The 18,211-nt window shown below is 30.9% G+C and overlaps 6 protein-coding genes across 8 annotated transcripts; 3 read left to right on the top strand and 3 right to left on the bottom strand.

Moving 5' to 3' along the window:
* Window positions 1-10: 10 nt before the first annotated feature.
* LOC111427777 (liver carboxylesterase-like) lies at window positions 11-17,959 on the bottom strand. 2 transcript variants are annotated; one of them, XM_071196960.1, is made up of 12 exons: window positions 17,670-17,959; window positions 17,519-17,614; window positions 14,207-14,347; window positions 2,017-2,156; window positions 1,829-1,969; window positions 1,626-1,779; window positions 1,199-1,569; window positions 866-1,046; window positions 658-812; window positions 503-599; window positions 327-450; window positions 11-277 (listed from the first exon to the last, which is right to left on the bottom strand). In XM_071196960.1, the coding sequence occupies exons 5-12, from the start codon at window positions 1,871-1,873 to the stop codon at window positions 79-81; spliced, it is 1,326 nt and encodes a 441-aa protein (XP_071053061.1). In that variant the 5' UTR covers window positions 1,874-1,969; window positions 2,017-2,156; window positions 14,207-14,347; window positions 17,519-17,614; window positions 17,670-17,959; the 3' UTR covers window positions 11-78. The 2 variants fall into 2 exon arrangements, with proteins under 2 accessions (XP_071053061.1, XP_071053062.1); XM_071196961.1 differs by lacking the exons at window positions 1,829-1,969; window positions 2,017-2,156; window positions 14,207-14,347; window positions 17,519-17,614; window positions 17,670-17,959 and having other exon boundaries at window positions 1,199-1,556; window positions 1,626-1,707.
* LOC111427776 (liver carboxylesterase-like) lies at window positions 2,163-6,291 on the bottom strand. Its single transcript, XM_023063077.2, has 9 exons — window positions 4,869-6,291; window positions 4,681-4,821; window positions 4,478-4,631; window positions 4,044-4,417; window positions 3,737-3,917; window positions 3,525-3,679; window positions 3,370-3,466; window positions 3,194-3,317; window positions 2,163-3,144 (listed from the first exon to the last, which is right to left on the bottom strand). Exons 1-9 carry the CDS (start codon window positions 5,052-5,054, stop codon window positions 2,946-2,948), a joined length of 1,611 nt encoding a protein of 536 aa, XP_022918845.2. The 5' UTR covers window positions 5,055-6,291; the 3' UTR covers window positions 2,163-2,945.
* On the top strand, window positions 6,368-8,407 carry LOC111427898 (juvenile hormone esterase-like). Its single transcript, XM_023063256.2, has 6 exons — window positions 6,368-6,504; window positions 6,558-7,539; window positions 7,591-7,766; window positions 7,817-7,934; window positions 7,986-8,121; window positions 8,178-8,407. The coding sequence occupies exons 1-6, from the start codon at window positions 6,406-6,408 to the stop codon at window positions 8,362-8,364; spliced, it is 1,698 nt and encodes a 565-aa protein (XP_022919024.2). The 5' UTR covers window positions 6,368-6,405; the 3' UTR covers window positions 8,365-8,407.
* On the top strand, window positions 8,849-11,101 carry LOC111427897 (venom carboxylesterase-6-like). The gene is made up of 8 exons (XM_071196959.1): window positions 8,849-9,070; window positions 9,125-9,265; window positions 9,324-9,992; window positions 10,044-10,215; window positions 10,268-10,437; window positions 10,500-10,614; window positions 10,666-10,780; window positions 10,836-11,101. The coding sequence occupies exons 1-8, from the start codon at window positions 8,873-8,875 to the stop codon at window positions 11,020-11,022; spliced, it is 1,767 nt and encodes a 588-aa protein (XP_071053060.1). The 5' UTR covers window positions 8,849-8,872; the 3' UTR covers window positions 11,023-11,101.
* Window positions 11,206-14,091, top strand: LOC111427775 (para-nitrobenzyl esterase-like). Of its 2 annotated transcripts, none has more exons than XM_071196958.1 (9): window positions 11,206-11,613; window positions 11,670-11,925; window positions 11,980-12,120; window positions 12,236-12,904; window positions 12,957-13,128; window positions 13,181-13,326; window positions 13,413-13,527; window positions 13,578-13,692; window positions 13,748-14,091. In XM_071196958.1, exons 1-9 carry the CDS (start codon window positions 11,537-11,539, stop codon window positions 13,932-13,934), a joined length of 1,878 nt encoding a protein of 625 aa, XP_071053059.1. In that variant the 5' UTR covers window positions 11,206-11,536; the 3' UTR covers window positions 13,935-14,091. The 2 variants fall into 2 exon arrangements, with proteins under 2 accessions (XP_071053059.1, XP_022918844.2); XM_023063076.2 differs by having other exon boundaries at window positions 13,181-13,332.
* LOC111427896 (short transient receptor potential channel 4-like) lies at window positions 14,762-17,391 on the bottom strand. Its single transcript, XM_023063254.2, has one exon. The coding sequence runs from the start codon at window positions 17,304-17,306 to the stop codon at window positions 14,823-14,825; it is 2,484 nt and encodes an 827-aa protein (XP_022919022.2). The 5' UTR covers window positions 17,307-17,391; the 3' UTR covers window positions 14,762-14,822.
* Window positions 17,960-18,211: the final 252 nt, after the last annotated feature.

Raw genomic sequence — 18,211 nt, 5'->3', positions numbered from 1 at the left:
TTTTTCTTTAAATTTGAGTTTCATGAATTTACACAAAACGTTACATAACCTTATTTTTTTTAACAACAATTTATTTATCTAATAATTATTTTGTATTACTTTTAAATGACCTAATCCACATTTCTTATAAATTTTTTTCCAAAAAGTTAATGTTTCAGAATGGGGGCTCGATGATAAATTGGTTAAACTTAATTTCCGGCTAATATCCATGTAAACGTAATTGTTGTCGTGAGCGCTTTCGGGCCAAGTTAAACTTTTATTTTTTTTTCTTGGATAACTAAAATAAAAAACGTCAAAATATAATTGAAGCGTTTAAGAATGCGAACCCGTATTTTATAAAATGACTCCAAATCTTAACCATTTTCTTAGAAACCAATCGTTCTTTATACGTTATTAATTTGTAAAAGAAATTTGCGAATAGAAAATACAAATCGTCTCCGTGTCCGGCGTCTACAAATATAAACAAATCAATTATTGAAATTTTATTTCATTTCGTTTATACCATTATAGGAGAATCTATAAAAATAAACCTTGTTGCATTTAGAAAACATTTTAACGTATTGAACTGTTGGTTCGACAAAAAATACGTCACCTATAAACTAAAATGAGAACTACATATTTATTATAAACTGCAATAACTTTTTGTTAATTCAATACTTTAGCTGTGTCATTATAAGACGATAATTTATAGTACTTTTTAATTTCTGTTCCCAAATCGGAGCAGTTTGCTAATTTTTGCACATCTTTAGGCAACAAACTCGACGAAAATATAGAATATATATTATTTAAAACTATCGAAAGAAATTTAGTAACTAAAAAAATAAGACGATTAATTTATAAATTTTAACTTAGTTAAAAAAATTACCAATATTATGTTCTGTTATCGTCCTCCCTTCGTTTTTATTAAAACCAATCATTATGGGAACAAAACTCCCATTTTCGCATTTATCTAAAATCTTATAAGTATCATTCAAATGAATCGCTGTTGGGTTCTCTTTTTCTTTAACTGGTGCATATAATAAACCTTGCAGCGGATCTAAAGCGGTCTAAAAAGATTCCTTTAACTCAACTTCCAAGAAAAAAAGAGCTTAATATTAAGTTATTAGAATTATTAATTCCCGGTAAAAAACATCGAATGTTTGTATTTATTAAAAATTAAGATATTTTATAGCGCGCGAATATTGAAACATTAACTTACGTCAAAAGCCATTTTTAAACCAGGTAAAAAAACCGAAAAAAATCCTGAAACTCCATCAGACACCTTATCGACAAACTTAATCAACATCTTATTTAATTTTAACATCATTTTCGTGATGGATGAGGGTTTTCTTGCAATTGCCCACCCTGTTAATGTATTACCACTTTGCATAATGGCTCGTTGAAAAAGCCCTTTACTTAAAGGAGTTTGAATCAAGTAAGAAACGCAAACAGCTCCAGCGCTTTCGCCCATAATCGTTATTTTTTTCGGATCACCACCGAAATATTTAATATTTTTTTTGATCCATTTTAAAGCTATCAATTGGTCTTTAATACCCATATTTCCAAAAATTTTTTTGCTGTGGTAAAAACCTTTAAGTTTTTTTTATTTTTAATCGATTAAAAATGTATAATTTTTTTTTGAGTACCTAAAAATCCTAATCGATAATTCAATTTAATGCTCACGATGTGTTCATCAACGAAATAATCGAGGTTATAACTGGAACTGTGGGAATCCCCGGAAAAAAAGAACCCGCCATGAATCCAAACCATAACAGCCAAATTTGATTCGTTATGATAAAACTTAATGTTAAAATTAGAATTAATAAAGTGAGTGAGTTGGCGAATTTACCGCTGTTGTTAAAATATCTAAAAATAAACAATCTTCTTTACCCATCCACGAAAGAGTTTTTTCCCAACTAAATTGTACACAACTGCTTTTATAATAAGTAGCGTCCCATATCGTGGTAAAATTTTGCACCTTTTGTGGTGGCTAAAATAACAGTTAATTAATAAATTTAATTCAAAAAATTAATTTACTTTAAATCGTCTTGATCCGATGGGAGGTTGAGAATAAGGGATTCCCAAAAACGCGTGATGAGGAGTTCCTTTCGAAATCGTTTCCTCATACTTCCCGTTTATATCACCTACCGATGTGGATACCAGATGACCATTAATTACTGATAGAAGACATAAAAAACTAAAAATGATTACTGAAGTTGACATTAAAATCACATTTATATATACAGAGTTTAACAATTAAGGGCGGAATTGCAGCTGTCAAAACTCATGACAAGTATGCGAATCGTCTATTTAAATGGATAAGGCACAAATCGGTATATTTTTAATATAATGTTTTGTTGGGTGCACAAATATAGTAATCCCACATAAATAAAGATTATTTTATGTTGGATGTTGGGAGAGTAAGCGATCGAAGGAATCAAAGTGACGTTGCCAGATCGGTGGTATCATATACTCCGTATACGACCTATACGACATACAATATAATATTTATCATAGGGTAAAATTCAATCCTGCCATCTACTTCAGAATCGGTGAACTTTTGAAAGTAACTAAATCAACTTATCTATACCAAAAACCTTAAATTTGTTTTCAAAACTCAAACTTCGGTGATTTTGTCGAAAATACAATTTATTTATATTGTTCCTCTCAGTATATTATGTATTATTATACCCATACTGAAGGAAACCATTCAACTAAATTCATAATTAAAGATTTAATTTGGAGTAATATCAATTGAAAGTTTGTAACTAAAAGGTAACTTTTTACCTACTTTCCTATTCTACAAAACAAAGAATGGTTTCTCTTGATTGAAACGATAGAAGTACACAATGCAAATTACGCTAATTAAAATTAGTATATAAAAGAGGAATCACCGAAGTTAATTTTCAAAGTTGGTGGACAGGGCAAAATTCCATCCTTAAGTGATTTAACAACAATTTATTTATCTAATAATTATTTTGTATTACTTTTAAATGACCTAATCCACATTTCTTATAAATTTTTTTCCAAAAAGTTAATGTTTCAGAATGAGGGCTCGATGATAAATTGGTTAAAGTTAATTTTCGGCTAATATCCATGTAAACGTAATTGTTGTCGTGCGTGCTTTCGGGCCAAGTTAAACTATTATTTTTTTTTCTTGGATAACTAAAATAAACAATGTCAAAATATAATTGTAGCGTTTAAGAATGCGAACCCGTATTTTATAAAATGACTCCAAATCTTAATCATTTTCTTAGAAACCAATCGTTCTTTATACGTTTCTAATTTGTAAAAGAAATTTGCGAATAGAAAATGCAAATCGTCTCCATGTCCGGCGTCTAAAAATATAAGCAAATCCATTATTGAAATTTTATTTCATTTTGTTTATACCTTTATAGGAAAATCTATAAAAATAAACCTTGTTGCATTTAGAAAACATTTTAACGTATTGAACTGTTGGTTCCACAAAAAATACGTCACCAATAAACTAAAATGAGAACTACACATTTATTATAAACTGCAATAACTTTTTGTTAATTCAATACTTTAGCTGTGTCATTATAAGACGATAATTTATAGTACTCTTTAATTTCTGTTCCCAAATGGGAACAGTTCGCTAATTTTTTCAGATCTTTAGGCAACAAACTCGACGAAAATAAAGAATATATATTATTTAAAACTATCGAAAGAAATTTAGTAACTAAAAAAATAATAAGACGATTAATTTATAAATTTTAACAAAGTTAAAAGAAATTACCAATATTATGATCAGTTATCGTCCTCCCTTCGTTTTTATTAAAACCAATCATTATCGGAACAAAACTCCCATTTTCGCATTTATCTAAAATCTTATCGGTATCATTCAAATGAATCGCTGTTGGGTTCTCTTTTTCTTTAACTGGAGCATATAATAAACCTTGCAGCGGATCTAAAGCGGTCTAAAAAGATTCCTTTAACTCAACTTCCAAGAAAGAAAGAGCTTAATATTAAGTTATTAGAATTATTAATGCCCGGCAAAAAACATCGAATGTATTCATTAAAACTGTAACGAAACGTGAACTTACGTCAAAAGCCATTTTAAAACCAGGTAAAATCACCGAAAAAAATCCTGAAATTCTATCAGACACGTTATCGAGAAACTTAATCAACATCTTATTTAATTTTAACATAATTTTCGTGATGGATGCAGCTTTTCTTGCAATTGCCCACCCTGTTAATGTATTACCACTTTGCATAATGGCTCGTTGAAAAAGCCCTTTACTCAAAGGAGTTTGAATCAAGTAAGAAACACAAGCAGCTCCTGCGCTTTCGCCCATAATCGTTATTTTTTTCGGATCACCACCGAAATATTTAATATTTTCTTTGATCCATTTTAAAGCCATCAATTGGTCTTTAATACCCATATTTCCAAAAATGTTTTTCTTGCCGTGGTAAAAACCTTTAAGTTTTTATTTATTTTTAATCGATTAAAAATGTATACAACATTTTTTTGGAGTACCCAAAAATCCTAATCGATAATTCAATTTAATGCTCACGATGTGTTCATCAAGGAAATAATCGAGGTTATAACTGGAACTGTGGGAATCCCCACGGAAAAAGAACCCGCCATGAATCCAAACCATAACAGCCAAATTTGATTCGTTATGATAAAACTTAACGTTAAAATTAGAATTAATCAAGTGATTGAGTTGGTGAATTTACCGCTGTTGTTAAAATATCTAAAAATAAACAATCTTCTTCACCCGTCCACGAAAGAGTTTTTTCCCAATGAAATTGTACACAACTACTTTTATAATAAGTAGCGTCCCATATCGTAGTAAAATTTTTCACCTTTCGTGGTGGCTAAAATAACAGTTAATTAATGAATTTAATTTAAAAAATTAATTTACTTTAAATCGTTTTGATCCGATGGGAGGTTGAGAGTAAGGGATTCCCAAAAACGCGTGATGAGGAGTTCCTTTCGAAATCGTTTCCTCATACTTCCCGTTTATATCACCTACCGATGTGGATACCACATAACCATTAATTACTGAGAGAAGACATAAAAAACTAAAAATGATTACTGAAGTAGACATTAAAATCACATTTATATTTACAGAGTTTAACAATTAACGTAAAAACGATAATATGAGACAGAAACAAATTTAAAGTGGTATCGTAAAACCGAATGAACCCATTGTTTATAGAGTTATAATCTACCAACGTAAATTACACCCTAAAATTTATGAATTAAAAACGAAAAAATACTTGAATTTTTTTTATGGTTTTACCACATTTAAAATAGCTTTTGTCTAGACCATCATCAAAAATTACAATGAGACTGATTCATTCGATAGCAAAGAGATATTAGCACCCTATTAAAAGACTATTAATTAGACTGTGTCTAATTAGTCTGTACATCCAAGAATCGTACAAAGAGTGTCTTAGCTGGACACCCCAAAGAGAACCGCTGATTTCAGAAAAGAATCGCCGTCTGGGACTACAATTTGATCCAGGGTTTTGTTTATTGACGAGTCGACGTACAATCTTTTTGGAAGTGATGGTCGGGCAAAAATTTAGAGGAAACGAAACACGGCGATGGAGTTAAAAATTTGGTACCAACTGTAAAGCATGGCTGAGGTAGTGTCATGGTTCGGAGAGCGATAGGAGCATCTGCTGTAAGAAAACTGGCATTCATTGATGGAATTATGGATCGGTATAAATATAAAAGTATTTTAGAACAAAATTTTAACCCATCGGTAGAAAGCTTAGCCTTCGAGGATCGCTGGATATTCCAGCAAGACAATGAACCTAAGCATACCGCAAACCTTATCAAACATTGGTTGCTATATTATGCACCCAGGCAGTTGAATACACCTCTTCAGATGCCGGATTTAAATCCAATCGAATATGTTTGGAAGCCTTTGGAACGTAAGATCCGGCAGCACAACATCACAGATGCGAAAACACTGAAATCTTAGCGTTAGTCGAATCTTGGGATGAAATAACAGCAGAAGCAGAACGCCTGCGTGCTGTTTTAGAACCTCATAATTCAATGCTGTATGTAGACTTTTGTCCGCCACTGTATGTTATCAAAAAATAATCTCTTTGTTGGAAATTAAAGGAAAATTCAATTGATGAATAATGAACAAAATTTATATTTCTAACAAAACCGAGATTTCTTAAGAGTTAGATGAATTAATAAATAAAGAAGAAATTACTTAACGGTTTTAACGAGAATGAAATTCTATATGTTTTTAAGACAAAGCACAATAAATATAATATATATTTCAAAGAAAAAATACTATGTGGAATTTTTTATCACACGTCAATACATCGTCCTATTCACCTTCGGTATTCCCAATGACGCCTTTATCTAGTTTATAGAAAGTTAAAAACCGCTGTCCATTTGTGATATCGCTGCAGTGCAATTTCAAGCTCGCAAATATGTTGGTGTCTCTAACAAAACAAGCTCAAGTTGTAATTTTCTTATTAGCCATTTCAACAATTTCCGATTGTTATGGATATCATCAGCATTCCAAACGGGTTTGTATTTATATATAACACAAAAATAAATTATTATTTATGTTTTTACATAGCAAGAAGAAAGTTTAATCGTTCAAACAACTAAAGGACGCGTGATCGGAAAAAATGATCAAACTGAAACCGGGGTTAAATATTTTTCGTTCCAAGGAATTCCTTATGCAAAACCACCTTTAAATCAATTAAGATTTGAACCCCCTCAAGAATTTTCTTGGAATGATGAACTTTGGAATGCAACTTACGAAAGAAATGAATGCGTGCAAGCTTTCCCCGGGTTTTACATTCCAATTAGTGGGCGTGAAGATTGTCTATATTTGAACGTTTACACCAGATCGAAATCCAATAAAAATTTAAAACCGGTTATGGTGTGGATTCACGGGGGAAGTTACGTCTTCGGAAGTGGAAATAAAAATTATTATAGCCCCGAATATTTCTTAGATAAAGATATGGTTGTTGTCAACATTAACTACAGGTTAGGAGTTTTTGGCTTTTTAAGCACAGGGGATGAAATCATCCCTGGAAATATGGGGCTAAAAGATACGATTTTTGCATTAAAATGGATCAAAGAAAACATTGAATTTTTCGGGGGAAACCCATCTGAAGTTACAATAATGGGAGAAAGTTCTGGGGCTGGATCCGTCGGTTATTTAATCCAATCAAAATCAGCTCAAGGATTATTTAAAAGGGGTATCCTACAAAGTTGGACTCCAATAAACGGGTTAGTTAGGCCAGAAAAAATGAGAAATGCTTTAAAACTTCTCGGGGAATTTTTCGGGGTTAATGGAAATAATCAAGAAATCATCAACAAATTAAAAACGGTCGATTTTTCTTCACTACATCTTTACTCGATCGTTCTTACCGAGAAACTTCGCGCCGATTTATTCGATGAAAGTTTATTTGGGGCCGTCTTAGAAAAGGAAACTTCAAAATTAGGGGTTATAACCCAACCACCATACGAGCAAGTACAAAAATGCAATTTTGAATCCGTTCCGATTATAATCGGGTTTAATTCTGAAGAATCTTTAACTTACGAAGACGGTAAAATTGATTAAAATATAATTTTAATTTTATTCTCGTCTTAATTTTTAGTTTTAGACAATCAAAGATATACATATATAAATTTCGATGTGAATCCTGAGACTTTAGTAGCTAAAGATATGGATGTTAAAGGAAGATGTGACCCGAAAGAAACTGGGAAAAAAATTAAAGATCATTATGCGGGGAGAGATGGAAGCTTCGTTAACGAAAAGCAACCGATTATTCGGGTAAAAATAAAAATTTTGCTTCTATAAATATTAATAAGTTTCATTTTTAGTATGTGAGCGATATTTTATTTATGAAAACAGCCGTTGAGTACTCAAAGTTGTATTCGAAATGTAACCAAAATGTTTATTTATATCGATTTTCTTATGTCAGAAACAAAACTGCTACAGGTAACGTTTTAATCCAACTCGAAAATAAATCTAAAATAACTTTTTGTGTAGGTGCTGGCCATACGGATGAATTAAGATATTTATTCCCAACGTATCCTTTAGTTACAATAAGAGAACCTCTAACAGTTGAGGAACAAAAAGTTTCTAAAAACATCGTTTCTTTATGGAGTAATTTTATGAAAACTGGGTTTGTTAATATTTATCTCCTAAATTTAAATTTTTAATTTAATGTTTGTTTTTCAGAAATCCAACTCCAACACAAAGCGAATTTAACATAAATTGGAATAAAAGCACCGCAAAAAATCAACATGAATATTTAGACATCGACATTGAACTTGCTAAAAATAACTTGAACGGTGCACCATTTAAAAACGACTTCGATTTGTGGGAGAATCTTTATAAAACTTGTGGAAAAGTAAAAGGAATTTAATTCCAGTTCATTTTATATTAATAAATAAATATTTTAATCTTAATTTTCTTTTATTTCCCAACAAATACACATTTTTGTTCAAAATACACCATAAAAATCAATTATTAAATTTAACTATTAAATTTCTTGATATAAAAAGTCATTGAACAAGAGTGAAGGAATGCTAGCAAGGGACTTACGATGACTATTATAATAAAGAAGGTTTCTAAACACAACCAAACATAACTTTAAAACGTAAGGAATTTAAACAATCTTCTTGACCTTATATATTGACAGCAAGCAACAAATCTTCATAAAATGTATAATAAAAACAAGTTTATTTTTACTTTGTACTTCACCCAAAATGTGAAATATTTAAATAATTGCAACGCAAACATCGATAATAAATTGTAAAAGTGAAATATGTTAAAGAAATTCTTTGAGTTCTTAAATTCTTTCATTTCTTAATACGTATATAAACATATTTAACCACATTAATATTATTCAAAGTAATACTTGTAACTACAAAATGAAGATCGTCTTAACTGCGTTATTAATTGCGGCTTTAATATGTTTTGTAGTTTGCGATGAACATCAACATTTAAAGCATAAGAAGAAACATGAATATAATCATAAAGAAAAACATTCTAATAAGAATCATAAAAAACATCATCAAGCAATACTTGGGAGTCATTTTAATAAAAGAGTGAAAAGTAAACGAGTTCAAGTAAATCTTTTTTGTAATTATTATAATTCAGATAAGATGTTTATGAGTTTTTAGGGGACCATTTCAGTTAACTTGGGGGGTAATCGACAAATTGAAGGGGTTATTAATAAGACTAATACTGGAAAAGATACTCGTTATTTCGGGTTTCAAGGAATTCCTTATGCTAAACCACCTGTTGGAGATTTAAGATTTGAGGTAAATAAATTATATTTCAATTATTTATTAGTAATAATTTAATATTTTCTGTTTTTAGCCACCTCAAAAATACGTGTTAGAAGGCAACTACTCGGCAACTAATCAAAGAAACATTTGCACCCAAAACACAGCAGCTCCAGTTGGATTTTCAATAAAGGGCAGCGAAGATTGTCTCTATTTAAACGTTTATAGCCCCAACTTAACATCAAAGCTTGCAGTTTTAGTTTGGATTCATGGTGGTGGATTTTATTTCGGCGATGGAAACTATGAATCTCGCGCCCCCGACAACTTCATCGATCAAAACCTGGTTGTGGTCACCTTAAATTATCGTTTAGGCGTTTTTGGATTTTTATCAACTGGTGATAATGTGGTTCCGGGTAATATGGGATTAAAAGATCAAGCGATGGCTTTAGAATGGGTTCAAGAATACATTGGTTATTTTGGGGGAAATCCAAAAAATGTTACCATTATGGGTGAAAGTGCCGGAGGTGGTTCGGTAGCTTATTTAGTACAATCGCCAGTCACTAAGGGATTGTTTCATCAAGGAATTATGCATAGTGGAAACAGTTTGTGTCCTTGGGCTTTATCAAGAACAGCCCAACAAAATTTTAGGTTATTAGCAGCTAAATTATTATATTTTGGAACTAATAAAACTGAAGCTGTGAGAAGGATGAAACTAGTTACTCCTACTGTTCTGTATTTACTCGGTTCGCTTTCTATGGATGCTGTAATTAAGTTTCTATATGTAACATTGTTGGATTTAATTTTTTTATTTTAGATTTTACTTAATGATCCTTTAAATGGATTAGTTTACGCTCCGGTTATTGAAACATCTAACCCAACAGAATTTTTCTCTTATAAAAGCTACGAGCAACTAGACAGTGGTAATTTCACAAAAGTTCCGATTATTATTGGATATAACTCTGAGGAAGGAGAAGGATTTAACGATGGTTTATTAAAATTATTTCTTAATAAATTTAATATTAAAACTTTTGATTTTAGTTGTTGGATTACTTCGATTCTACCTATTAACATATGATTTAAATCCCGGTAGACTAGTTCCATTGGATATGAACGTAAACAATACCCAGAAGAATAAAGTTGGCAATGAAATTAAACAAACCTATGTAGGAAATGGAACGATAACATTTACAGTTAATGGAACTACCAAAGTAAAATTTTATTTTGGATCTTATAAATGATTTAAATTTGATTGTTTTTAATTTTATTACAGTACATCAGCCATGATCAATTTGTCCGGCCCACAGTGAAATACGTTGAGCTTTACTCGAAATGGACATCACAAGTTTACTTATACAGATTTTCTTATAATGGAAATTCCACTCAAGGTAACAACAAAGTTCCTAATTTCATTCAAGATGTACTAATTATTCTTTTAGGTGTTGGTCACGCCGCAGAATTACCATATTTCTTTTACGACAGTAAATTAACTGCGGCTCAAAAAGCAGTTTCAAATAAAGTCGTTAATTTATGGTCTCAATTTATTAAATACGGGTAATTAATTTTACTATATTTCTTATTTCAACATTTTCTAATCAATGTTTTTTAGAAATCCAACTCCTAATGAATTTAACATTACTTGGACTCCAAGTTTTCATGCAAACGATTATTCATACCTTGACATAGGTGAAGAATTTGTTGTTTACAATCAAAGTGTGAACCCCGAAAAGATGTATTTGGATAAATGGACATATTGGTACAATACTTATGGAAACAGACCTTATGATACTTATTAACAGGTTTTAAATGTATCCTTTAATATATTAAGTTTGGTTAATTTTGAATAAACGTAACATAAAATATGTATTAAAATTAGTGCCGCCATCTATTGTCAATTTTCAGATTTAAATTTTCTTTCCCCGCTTTTTTAATATAAATTAAATTCTAATTGACCTGGACAACGCTAATTGATAGTATCCGTTCATTTTTTAAAATTTTATTAATCTTTTTGATTACTTTACATCAGTTTTTACATCACCAAATAATAAGTGAGGTATTTTAATTTCAATTTTCTTTTATTTCCCAACAAATAAACATTTTTGTTTAAAATACACCATATAAATCAATTATTAATGTAATATCTATTAAAATTGGTTACATGAAAAATCATTGAAAAAGAAGTTAGCGCTTTTAAAAGAAAATTAAATGATAGCAAGACAAGCACGACGACAATTATAATAAAGGTTTATAATTTATAAACACAACCAAACATAACTTTACAAATATAATAACAAAAAGTATGACAAAAACATGTTTATTTTTACTTTGTACTTCCCCCAAAATGTGAAATATTTAAATAATTGCAACGCAAACATCGATAACAAATTGTAAAAATGAAATATTTTAACGAAATTCTTAGAGTTTTTAAATTCTTTTTTTTTAGGTATATAAACATATTTAACTACGTTAACATTATTCAAAGTAATACGTGTAACTACAAAATGAAGAACGTCTTAATTGCGTTATTAATTGCGGTTTTAATATGTTTTGTAATTTGCGATGAACATCAACATTTAAAGCATAAGAAGAAACATGAATATAATCATAAAGAAAAACATTCTAATAAGAATCATAAAAAACATCATCAAGCAATACTTGGGAGTCATTTTAATAAAAGAGTGAAAAGTAAACGAATTCAAGTAAATCTTTTTTGTAATTATTATAATTCAGATAAGATGTTTATGAGTTTTTAGGGGACCATTTCAGTTAACTTGGGGGATAATCGACAAATTGAAGGGGTTATTAATAAGACTAATACTGGAAAAGATACTCGTTATTTCGGGTTTCAAGGAATTCCTTATGCTAAACCACCTGTTGGAGATTTAAGATTTGAGGTAAATAAACTATATTTCAATTAATTTAAATAATGAAAATGCCACCATCTATTGCCAATTTTTAGTATTACCTTTTAAAATATACTACATTAAATTTAATATTTTCTGTTTTTAGCCACCTCAAAAATATGTATTAGAAGGCAACTACTCAGCAACTTATCAAAGAAACATTTGCATCCAAAGCTCGACAGCACCGATTGAATCTTCAACAAAGGGCAACGAAGATTGTCTCTATTTAAACGTTTATAGCCCCAACTTAACATCAAAGCTTGCAGTTTTAGTTTGGATTCATGGTGGTGGATTTTATTACGGCGATGGAAACTATGAATCTCGCGCTCCCGACAACTTCATCGATCAAAACCTGGTTGTGGTCACCTTAAATTATCGTTTAGGCGTTTTTGGATTTTTATCATCTGGTGATGATGTGGTTCCGGGTAATATGGGATTAAAAGATCAAGCGATGGCTTTGGAATGGGTTCAAGAAAACATTGGTTATTTTGGGGGAAATCCAAAAAATGTTACAATTATGGGTGAAAGTACCGGAGGTGCTTCTGTAGCTTATTTAATACAATCGCCAGTTACTAAGGGATTGTTTCATCAAGCTATTATGCATAGTGGAAATAGTTTGTGTCCTTGGGCTTTATCAAGAACTGCCGAACGAAATTTTTGGTTATTAGCATCTGAAATATTATATTTTGGAACTAATAAAACTGAAGCTATGATAAGGATGAAACAAGTTGCTCCTACTCTTCTGTATTCATTCGCTTCGCTTTCTAAGAATTCTGTAATTAAGGTTCTATATGTATCATTGTTGGATTTAATTTTTTTGTTTTTAGATTTTACTTAATGATCCTTTAAATGGATTAGTTTACGCTCCGGTTATTGAAACATCCAATCCAACAGAACTTTTCTCTTATAAAAGTTACGAGCAACTAAACAGCGGTAATTTCACAAAAGTTCCAATTATTATTGGATATAACTCTGAGGAAGGAGAAGGATTTAACGATGGTTTATTAAATTTATTCCTTAAAAAATATAAAATTAAAACTTTTGAATTTAGTTGTTGGATTACCTCCATTCATCCTATTAACATATGATTTCAATCCCGGTAGACTAGTTCCGTTGGATATGAACGTAAACGATACCCAGAAGAATAAAGTTGACAATGAAATACAACAAACTTATGTAGAAAATGGAATGATAACAGTTACAGTTAATGGAACTACCAAAATAAAATTTTATTTTGGATCTTATAAATTATTTAAATTTGATTGTCTTTAATTTTATTACAGTATATTAGCCACGATGAATTTGTTCGACCCATACTGAAATACGTTGAGCTTTACTCGAAATGGACACCACAAGTTTATTTATACAGATTTTCTTATAATGGAAATTCCACTCAAGGTAACAAAAAGTTCATAATTTAATTCAAGATGTACTAAATATTCTTTTAGGTGTTGCTCACACCGGAGAATTACCATATTTCTTTTACGACAGTAAATTAACTGCCGCTCAAAAAGCCGTTTCAAATAAAGTCGTTAATTTATGGTCTCAATTTATTAAATCCGGGTAATTAATTTTACTACATTTTTTATTTCAACATTTTCTAATCAATGTTTTTTAGAAATCCAACTCCTAATGAATTTAACATTACATGGACTCCAAGTTTTCAAGCAAACGATTATTCATACCTTGATATAGGTGAAGAATTTGTTGTTTACAATCAAAGTGTGAACCCCGAAAAGATGTATTTGGATAAATGGACATATTGGTACAATACTTATGGAAACAGACCTTATGATACTTATTAACAGGTTTTAAATGTATCCTTTAATATATTAAGCTTGGTTAATTTTATTAATCTTTTTGATTATTCTACACTAATTTTTAACATCACCAACTAATCAGTGAGGTTATGTACACCCTATTTGAACTGTCAATCTAAAAATTATATGTAACCTCTACCGAGTTATATTTTTATTTTTCAACTTCCAAGTACACATTCGACATTACCGAAAGTCACTTCTTAAAAAAGGCGTGGATCACGATTCAACCATTTCAAAGATGTAAAAAATGTACTTACCGAAGCATTATCTGTACCAATTGAGGGTGAACTAAGTAACACTCCCCATTTTCATACACCAGTTAACCCAGAAGACATAAGTAACTCGAAGCCCGAAAATCCGAAGCGGTTGCAAGATATGAGGAAAAATTGTGTCCATCACTGCAAAAAATTACATAATAAATACTTCTTTGACCTTACATTTCGATTATAAACAAAAAATCGACTGTATAAAAAGCATATATGTCAAATTTGACGTTTTAGAAAAAATTAACCTCACTAATCATCTACTAAATCGTTTTAAAATCGATTATCGATATAAAACCCATTCATTTTTAATTGATATTAAGATATTCGGAGTTTTAAAATGAAAAATAATAAAATATGATTCATTACCACATTTTGAATTAATCCTTCGTTTTTAACAGTAAATTATTTGAACGTAGCCTTACTAACCGTCAAATTTCACAAATTAACCTCAATATTTTTGTACTATTTTTAAAAGACAACATTAAACTCTTTCTTCAAGAGGAATACCAAAGATATCTAATCTACTCACCTCACTCAATAACTTAATATTCTTATGTAAACTTATATATTATAATTAAAAAATACATAAACTATTTTAAAAATCAAATTATTGATCTGGAGGTAAATCCATAGCAAAAGAAGCAAAAGCCTCCTTTAAAAGTCCTTTAATATCAGCAATTTCAGCTCTAATTCCCTCAATTTCCCCCAATTGATTCCCTTCATTAGCGACATCTTTCTCTCTAAAATATCTCTGAACGAGTTGCGTCATCAAAACAGGAAAATCCTTCATCATTTTTGCATCGGGGTGTCTCTCAATGTAGCAACAATTAGTTAAAGTGAATTTCGCGGTTTTCTCGTGGTGGGTTTTTATAAAAACATGAATCCAATCGAGGGTATGAGTAACCCCCGAGGCTGTAGGAATAAGATTTAACGGCGGTGGTAAAACCGTTTGGTGCATAAAGTTTATGTATAATTCCGTTTTACCAAAAGTCCATTCAACGTTAACGTTATCGGTGACTTTTTGAAATGTGGTGGACATAGTCGCAACAAGCATGTTTAATAAAATGATAACGATTAAAATTTCAAAAATTGCGAAAGCGGTATGTCCAACAGCTTCCGTAAAACTATGTTCGTTAACGATGTAGGTGTTTTCAACTTCACCGGGTAAAGTTTCGATAACAACATCTCCCGAAGATAAATCTGACATACAAAAAATTGCCCAAAAATACGTTTTTAATGCTCCGGCGAAATTTACAAAAGAATCTTCTTGGGATTTTTGTATTCCGGTACTTTTATCAGTTTGAACCATCCCTTCGTAGTAATGATACAACCTACAAGTCCCACACGTAAAGGATATAATAATTAAGGCAAAAATTAATAAATATTTTCCAATATCAGCGTTCATTTTTCCCATACAAATTTGTAAAGGTCCCATGTGTTGATGTAATCTCACCAAATTTAGCATTCGAAAAAACGACATAACCACAGCGATCGCAAAAGTTCCTTCAGCTATTAACGTAGGATCCAAATGGTGCCAATATTTGCGTTCTAAATCGGCTTGATCGTTTTGTTGAACATCTATCGATGCTGCCAACCAAAAAATAAAAGTAACAATATACAAAACGTACATAACCAAATCAAACCAATTCCAAAGTTGGGCAAAATGACGCATCGGACCCATTATTAAGCACACACGAAGACTACTCCAAATCAAACTGGCCACAAAAACGATTATAATCGGCTCTAACCCTGAATCTGGGGCTCCCCGCTTCATACTTTTCTTATTCATATTCGACTCTAAGAAGATAATCACCAAAAACACCATATAAGAAGCAGTATGTGTTAACATTTTATTTAGCGGAATCGAATAATGTTTAACCAAACTATGATTTGGCATAATTATACACATAATCGTCACTAAAGGTATCAATAAAAGTCGAAAAAAAGGATAAAATAATTTGACGACGAAAGGTTTAAACTTCCAATCATAAAAATCTCCTTGCCAAGTCATTACAACTATTTGTTGTGTGTTGGGATGAGCTACAAATCGTTTTTGTTTATAATCCATAGCCAATTTTAATCTGGGATAAAGAAATTGTCCCGCCATATGAACCCCAGTTGGATTTTTTAAAATCATATCTACCTCTTCGGTACTTCGACAACAAGCAATTAAATCAACTGCGAAATTTGATATTTCTTCCGATAAATCTATATAAGCCGCTTTAAATTCAGCTACCATTGTAGCACAACTTTTTAATTCCTTAGATAATTCAAAAGCTGTTAATATCGGATCGTGTGTTGAATGACAAATATATGCTGGGTTAGTAACAGCTCGATACAAATTTAATCTTAAAGTCTCGCCATGTAATAAATCACTCAATTCGTAAATTTGAACGCAATCGATACAACGACAATTGGGTAGATGAGGTTTAATAAGTTTATGTCCACGTTCAATTAATAATTCAATAATTTCAAAGTGTCCGCATTGAGCGGCTAAAATCATAGGGGTCACGTAATCCGGAAAATCCGAGCTATTCGTAACACCAACAAATTCTAATCCAGGCGCAATTTCTTGTAACTTATTCAATAATAATTGCAAAATTTTTATGTCATTATCCCGAATTGCGATTAAAACGCAATCGCCGATATCAATATTCGGTTGTTGAAGTAAAAATTCAACCATTTGATCCGCATGGTTTTGCACGGCAATATGAAGCGCTGAAACACCTTGAAAGTTAACACAGTTTATATTAAAAGTTGGATTGTCTAAAAGAAATTCTTTAACGCGTTGAAGTTCGTTTGTTGCGACTAATTCAAAGAAACGTTTTTCGGGTTCTTGTAGATGAGGTAACAGAATACTCGCTCGTTTTTGAAGGTCTGGTTCGACCTCTAATTTTCGATAACCTTTTGCGCTAAAACTATATCTTCCTATACTTAATCCGGTTGGTAAGTGGAACATTCTCGATAATCTTGGTTGAAGAGTTGCACCCGCAGGTTGGTTTTCTCCTCCTTGTTGGCCACCTGCTTCTCTATTTCCAGCTCCCGGTGGTGCAAGTAAGTTTGGATCATATTTGTAATTATCACGGTCCATTTCGATAATTAATAATAAGGGAATTAGTTGGAAATTAGGTGAAATTGATGGTTTTTGTCAAATTTTGATTTTAAGTGACAAATTTTTAAACAGAGCTTACTAAAATGTCCATAAATAAATTACTTGTAGAATACAATTTGTATCAAGACATTCATTTAATATTGGTACACTTAACATCAGATAAGAAATAAATAAAAGAGAATAGACTGTACCTTTTGTTGAAATTGAGCGTTGGCACAACGTTGGAATCCAAATCCATATTACTGCTTCAATAATTGTCTTTTAATTCCCCAATCTGAGAAAAATAACTAAAAATGCTTTTTAGGTTATGTTACTAACTATTAAATTATTTTAGATACTTACTTCAGTAATCGACCCTAATATGATTAACAACTGTAACTTCGTTTTTATTAATACGTTATACAATAAACGATAAATTTAATTAAAATATTAGAAGTAAAAACGTATGTGACCCTTTTAGGTTAGTTTTCTCAAATTGTGCCAAATTTGGCCAAATTGTGCGTCGAATGAATTTGAGACATCAGCGACATCTAACGTGATTTTCATGTAGCCGTCTATGGATTTATTGTAAAATCCAAATACTCTTTTGCCCGTTTTTCATCTTTAATCCCGCTTAATTATTGGCTTTACGCTTAAATCTTATTATTAGGTAATAAATTATTACAAATGGTGTTCTTAATCTCTCAAAATACATAGCTTTTATTTTTATAACTGACTTTTCGTCAACAGATGGCGCTATAATAGATTTTTGTATGGTATTATGGGTATTATTTATTGACACATGATTTAGGTTATGTTTCAAAATGAACAATACAGTTTTGCAATAAAGTGCTTTTATATTAATCTTATTACTATTATTTGTTCAGCTATGCTTTAATCAATAT

This window comes from Onthophagus taurus, chromosome 6 (assembly GCF_036711975.1).
Source record: "Onthophagus taurus isolate NC chromosome 6, IU_Otau_3.0, whole genome shotgun sequence".
Lineage (NCBI taxonomy): Eukaryota > Metazoa > Arthropoda > Insecta > Coleoptera > Scarabaeidae > Onthophagus > Onthophagus taurus.
The sequence above is the reverse complement of the archived record's forward strand: the minus strand, read 5'-3'. Positions and strand labels throughout refer to the sequence as shown.

Bases quoted from the DNA above. Each gene is read 5' to 3' on its own strand.
- LOC111427897 (XM_071196959.1), top strand. From the start codon at position 8,873: ATGAAGATCGTCTTAACTGCGTTATTAATTGCGGCTTTAATATGTTTT. The intron at 10,438-10,499 runs GTAAAATTTTAT...ATTTTATTACAG, and splicing joins CAGTTAATGGAACTACCAAA to TACATCAGCCATGATCAATT. The intron at 10,781-10,835 runs GTAATTAATTTT...AATGTTTTTTAG, and splicing joins TCTCAATTTATTAAATACGG to AAATCCAACTCCTAATGAAT.
- LOC111427777 (XM_071196960.1), bottom strand. From the start codon at position 1,873: ATGGGTAAAGAAGATTGTTTATTTTTAGATATTTTAACAACAGCG. The intron at 1,047-1,198 runs GTAAGTTAATGT...GAATCTTTTTAG, and splicing joins GTTTAAAAATGGCTTTTGAC to ACCGCTTTAGATCCGCTGCA. The intron at 278-326 runs GTTCGCATTCTT...TTTTTATTTTAG, and splicing joins AGTCATTTTATAAAATACGG to TTATCCAAGAAAAAAAAATA.
- LOC111427775 (XM_023063076.2), top strand. From the start codon at position 11,537: ATGTTTATTTTTACTTTGTACTTCCCCCAAAATGTGAAATATTTAAAT. The intron at 12,121-12,235 runs GTAAATAAACTA...TTCTGTTTTTAG, and splicing joins TTGGAGATTTAAGATTTGAG to CCACCTCAAAAATATGTATT. The intron at 13,333-13,412 runs GTTAATGGAACT...ATTTTATTACAG, and splicing joins ATGGAATGATAACAGTTACA to TATATTAGCCACGATGAATT.
- LOC111427896 (XM_023063254.2), bottom strand. From the start codon at position 17,306: ATGGACCGTGATAATTACAAATATGATCCAAACTTACTTGCACCACCG.
- LOC111427776 (XM_023063077.2), bottom strand. From the start codon at position 5,054: ATGTCTACTTCAGTAATCATTTTTAGTTTTTTATGTCTTCTCTCAGTA. The intron at 4,418-4,477 runs GTACTCCAAAAA...AAAAACTTAAAG, and splicing joins TTATCGATTAGGATTTTTGG to GTTTTTACCACGGCAAGAAA. The intron at 3,145-3,193 runs GTTCGCATTCTT...TGTTTATTTTAG, and splicing joins AGTCATTTTATAAAATACGG to TTATCCAAGAAAAAAAAATA.
- LOC111427898 (XM_023063256.2), top strand. From the start codon at position 6,406: ATGTTGGTGTCTCTAACAAAACAAGCTCAAGTTGTAATTTTCTTATTA. The intron at 6,505-6,557 runs GTTTGTATTTAT...GTTTTTACATAG, and splicing joins ATCATCAGCATTCCAAACGG to CAAGAAGAAAGTTTAATCGT. The intron at 8,122-8,177 runs GTTTGTTAATAT...TTTGTTTTTCAG, and splicing joins AGTAATTTTATGAAAACTGG to AAATCCAACTCCAACACAAA.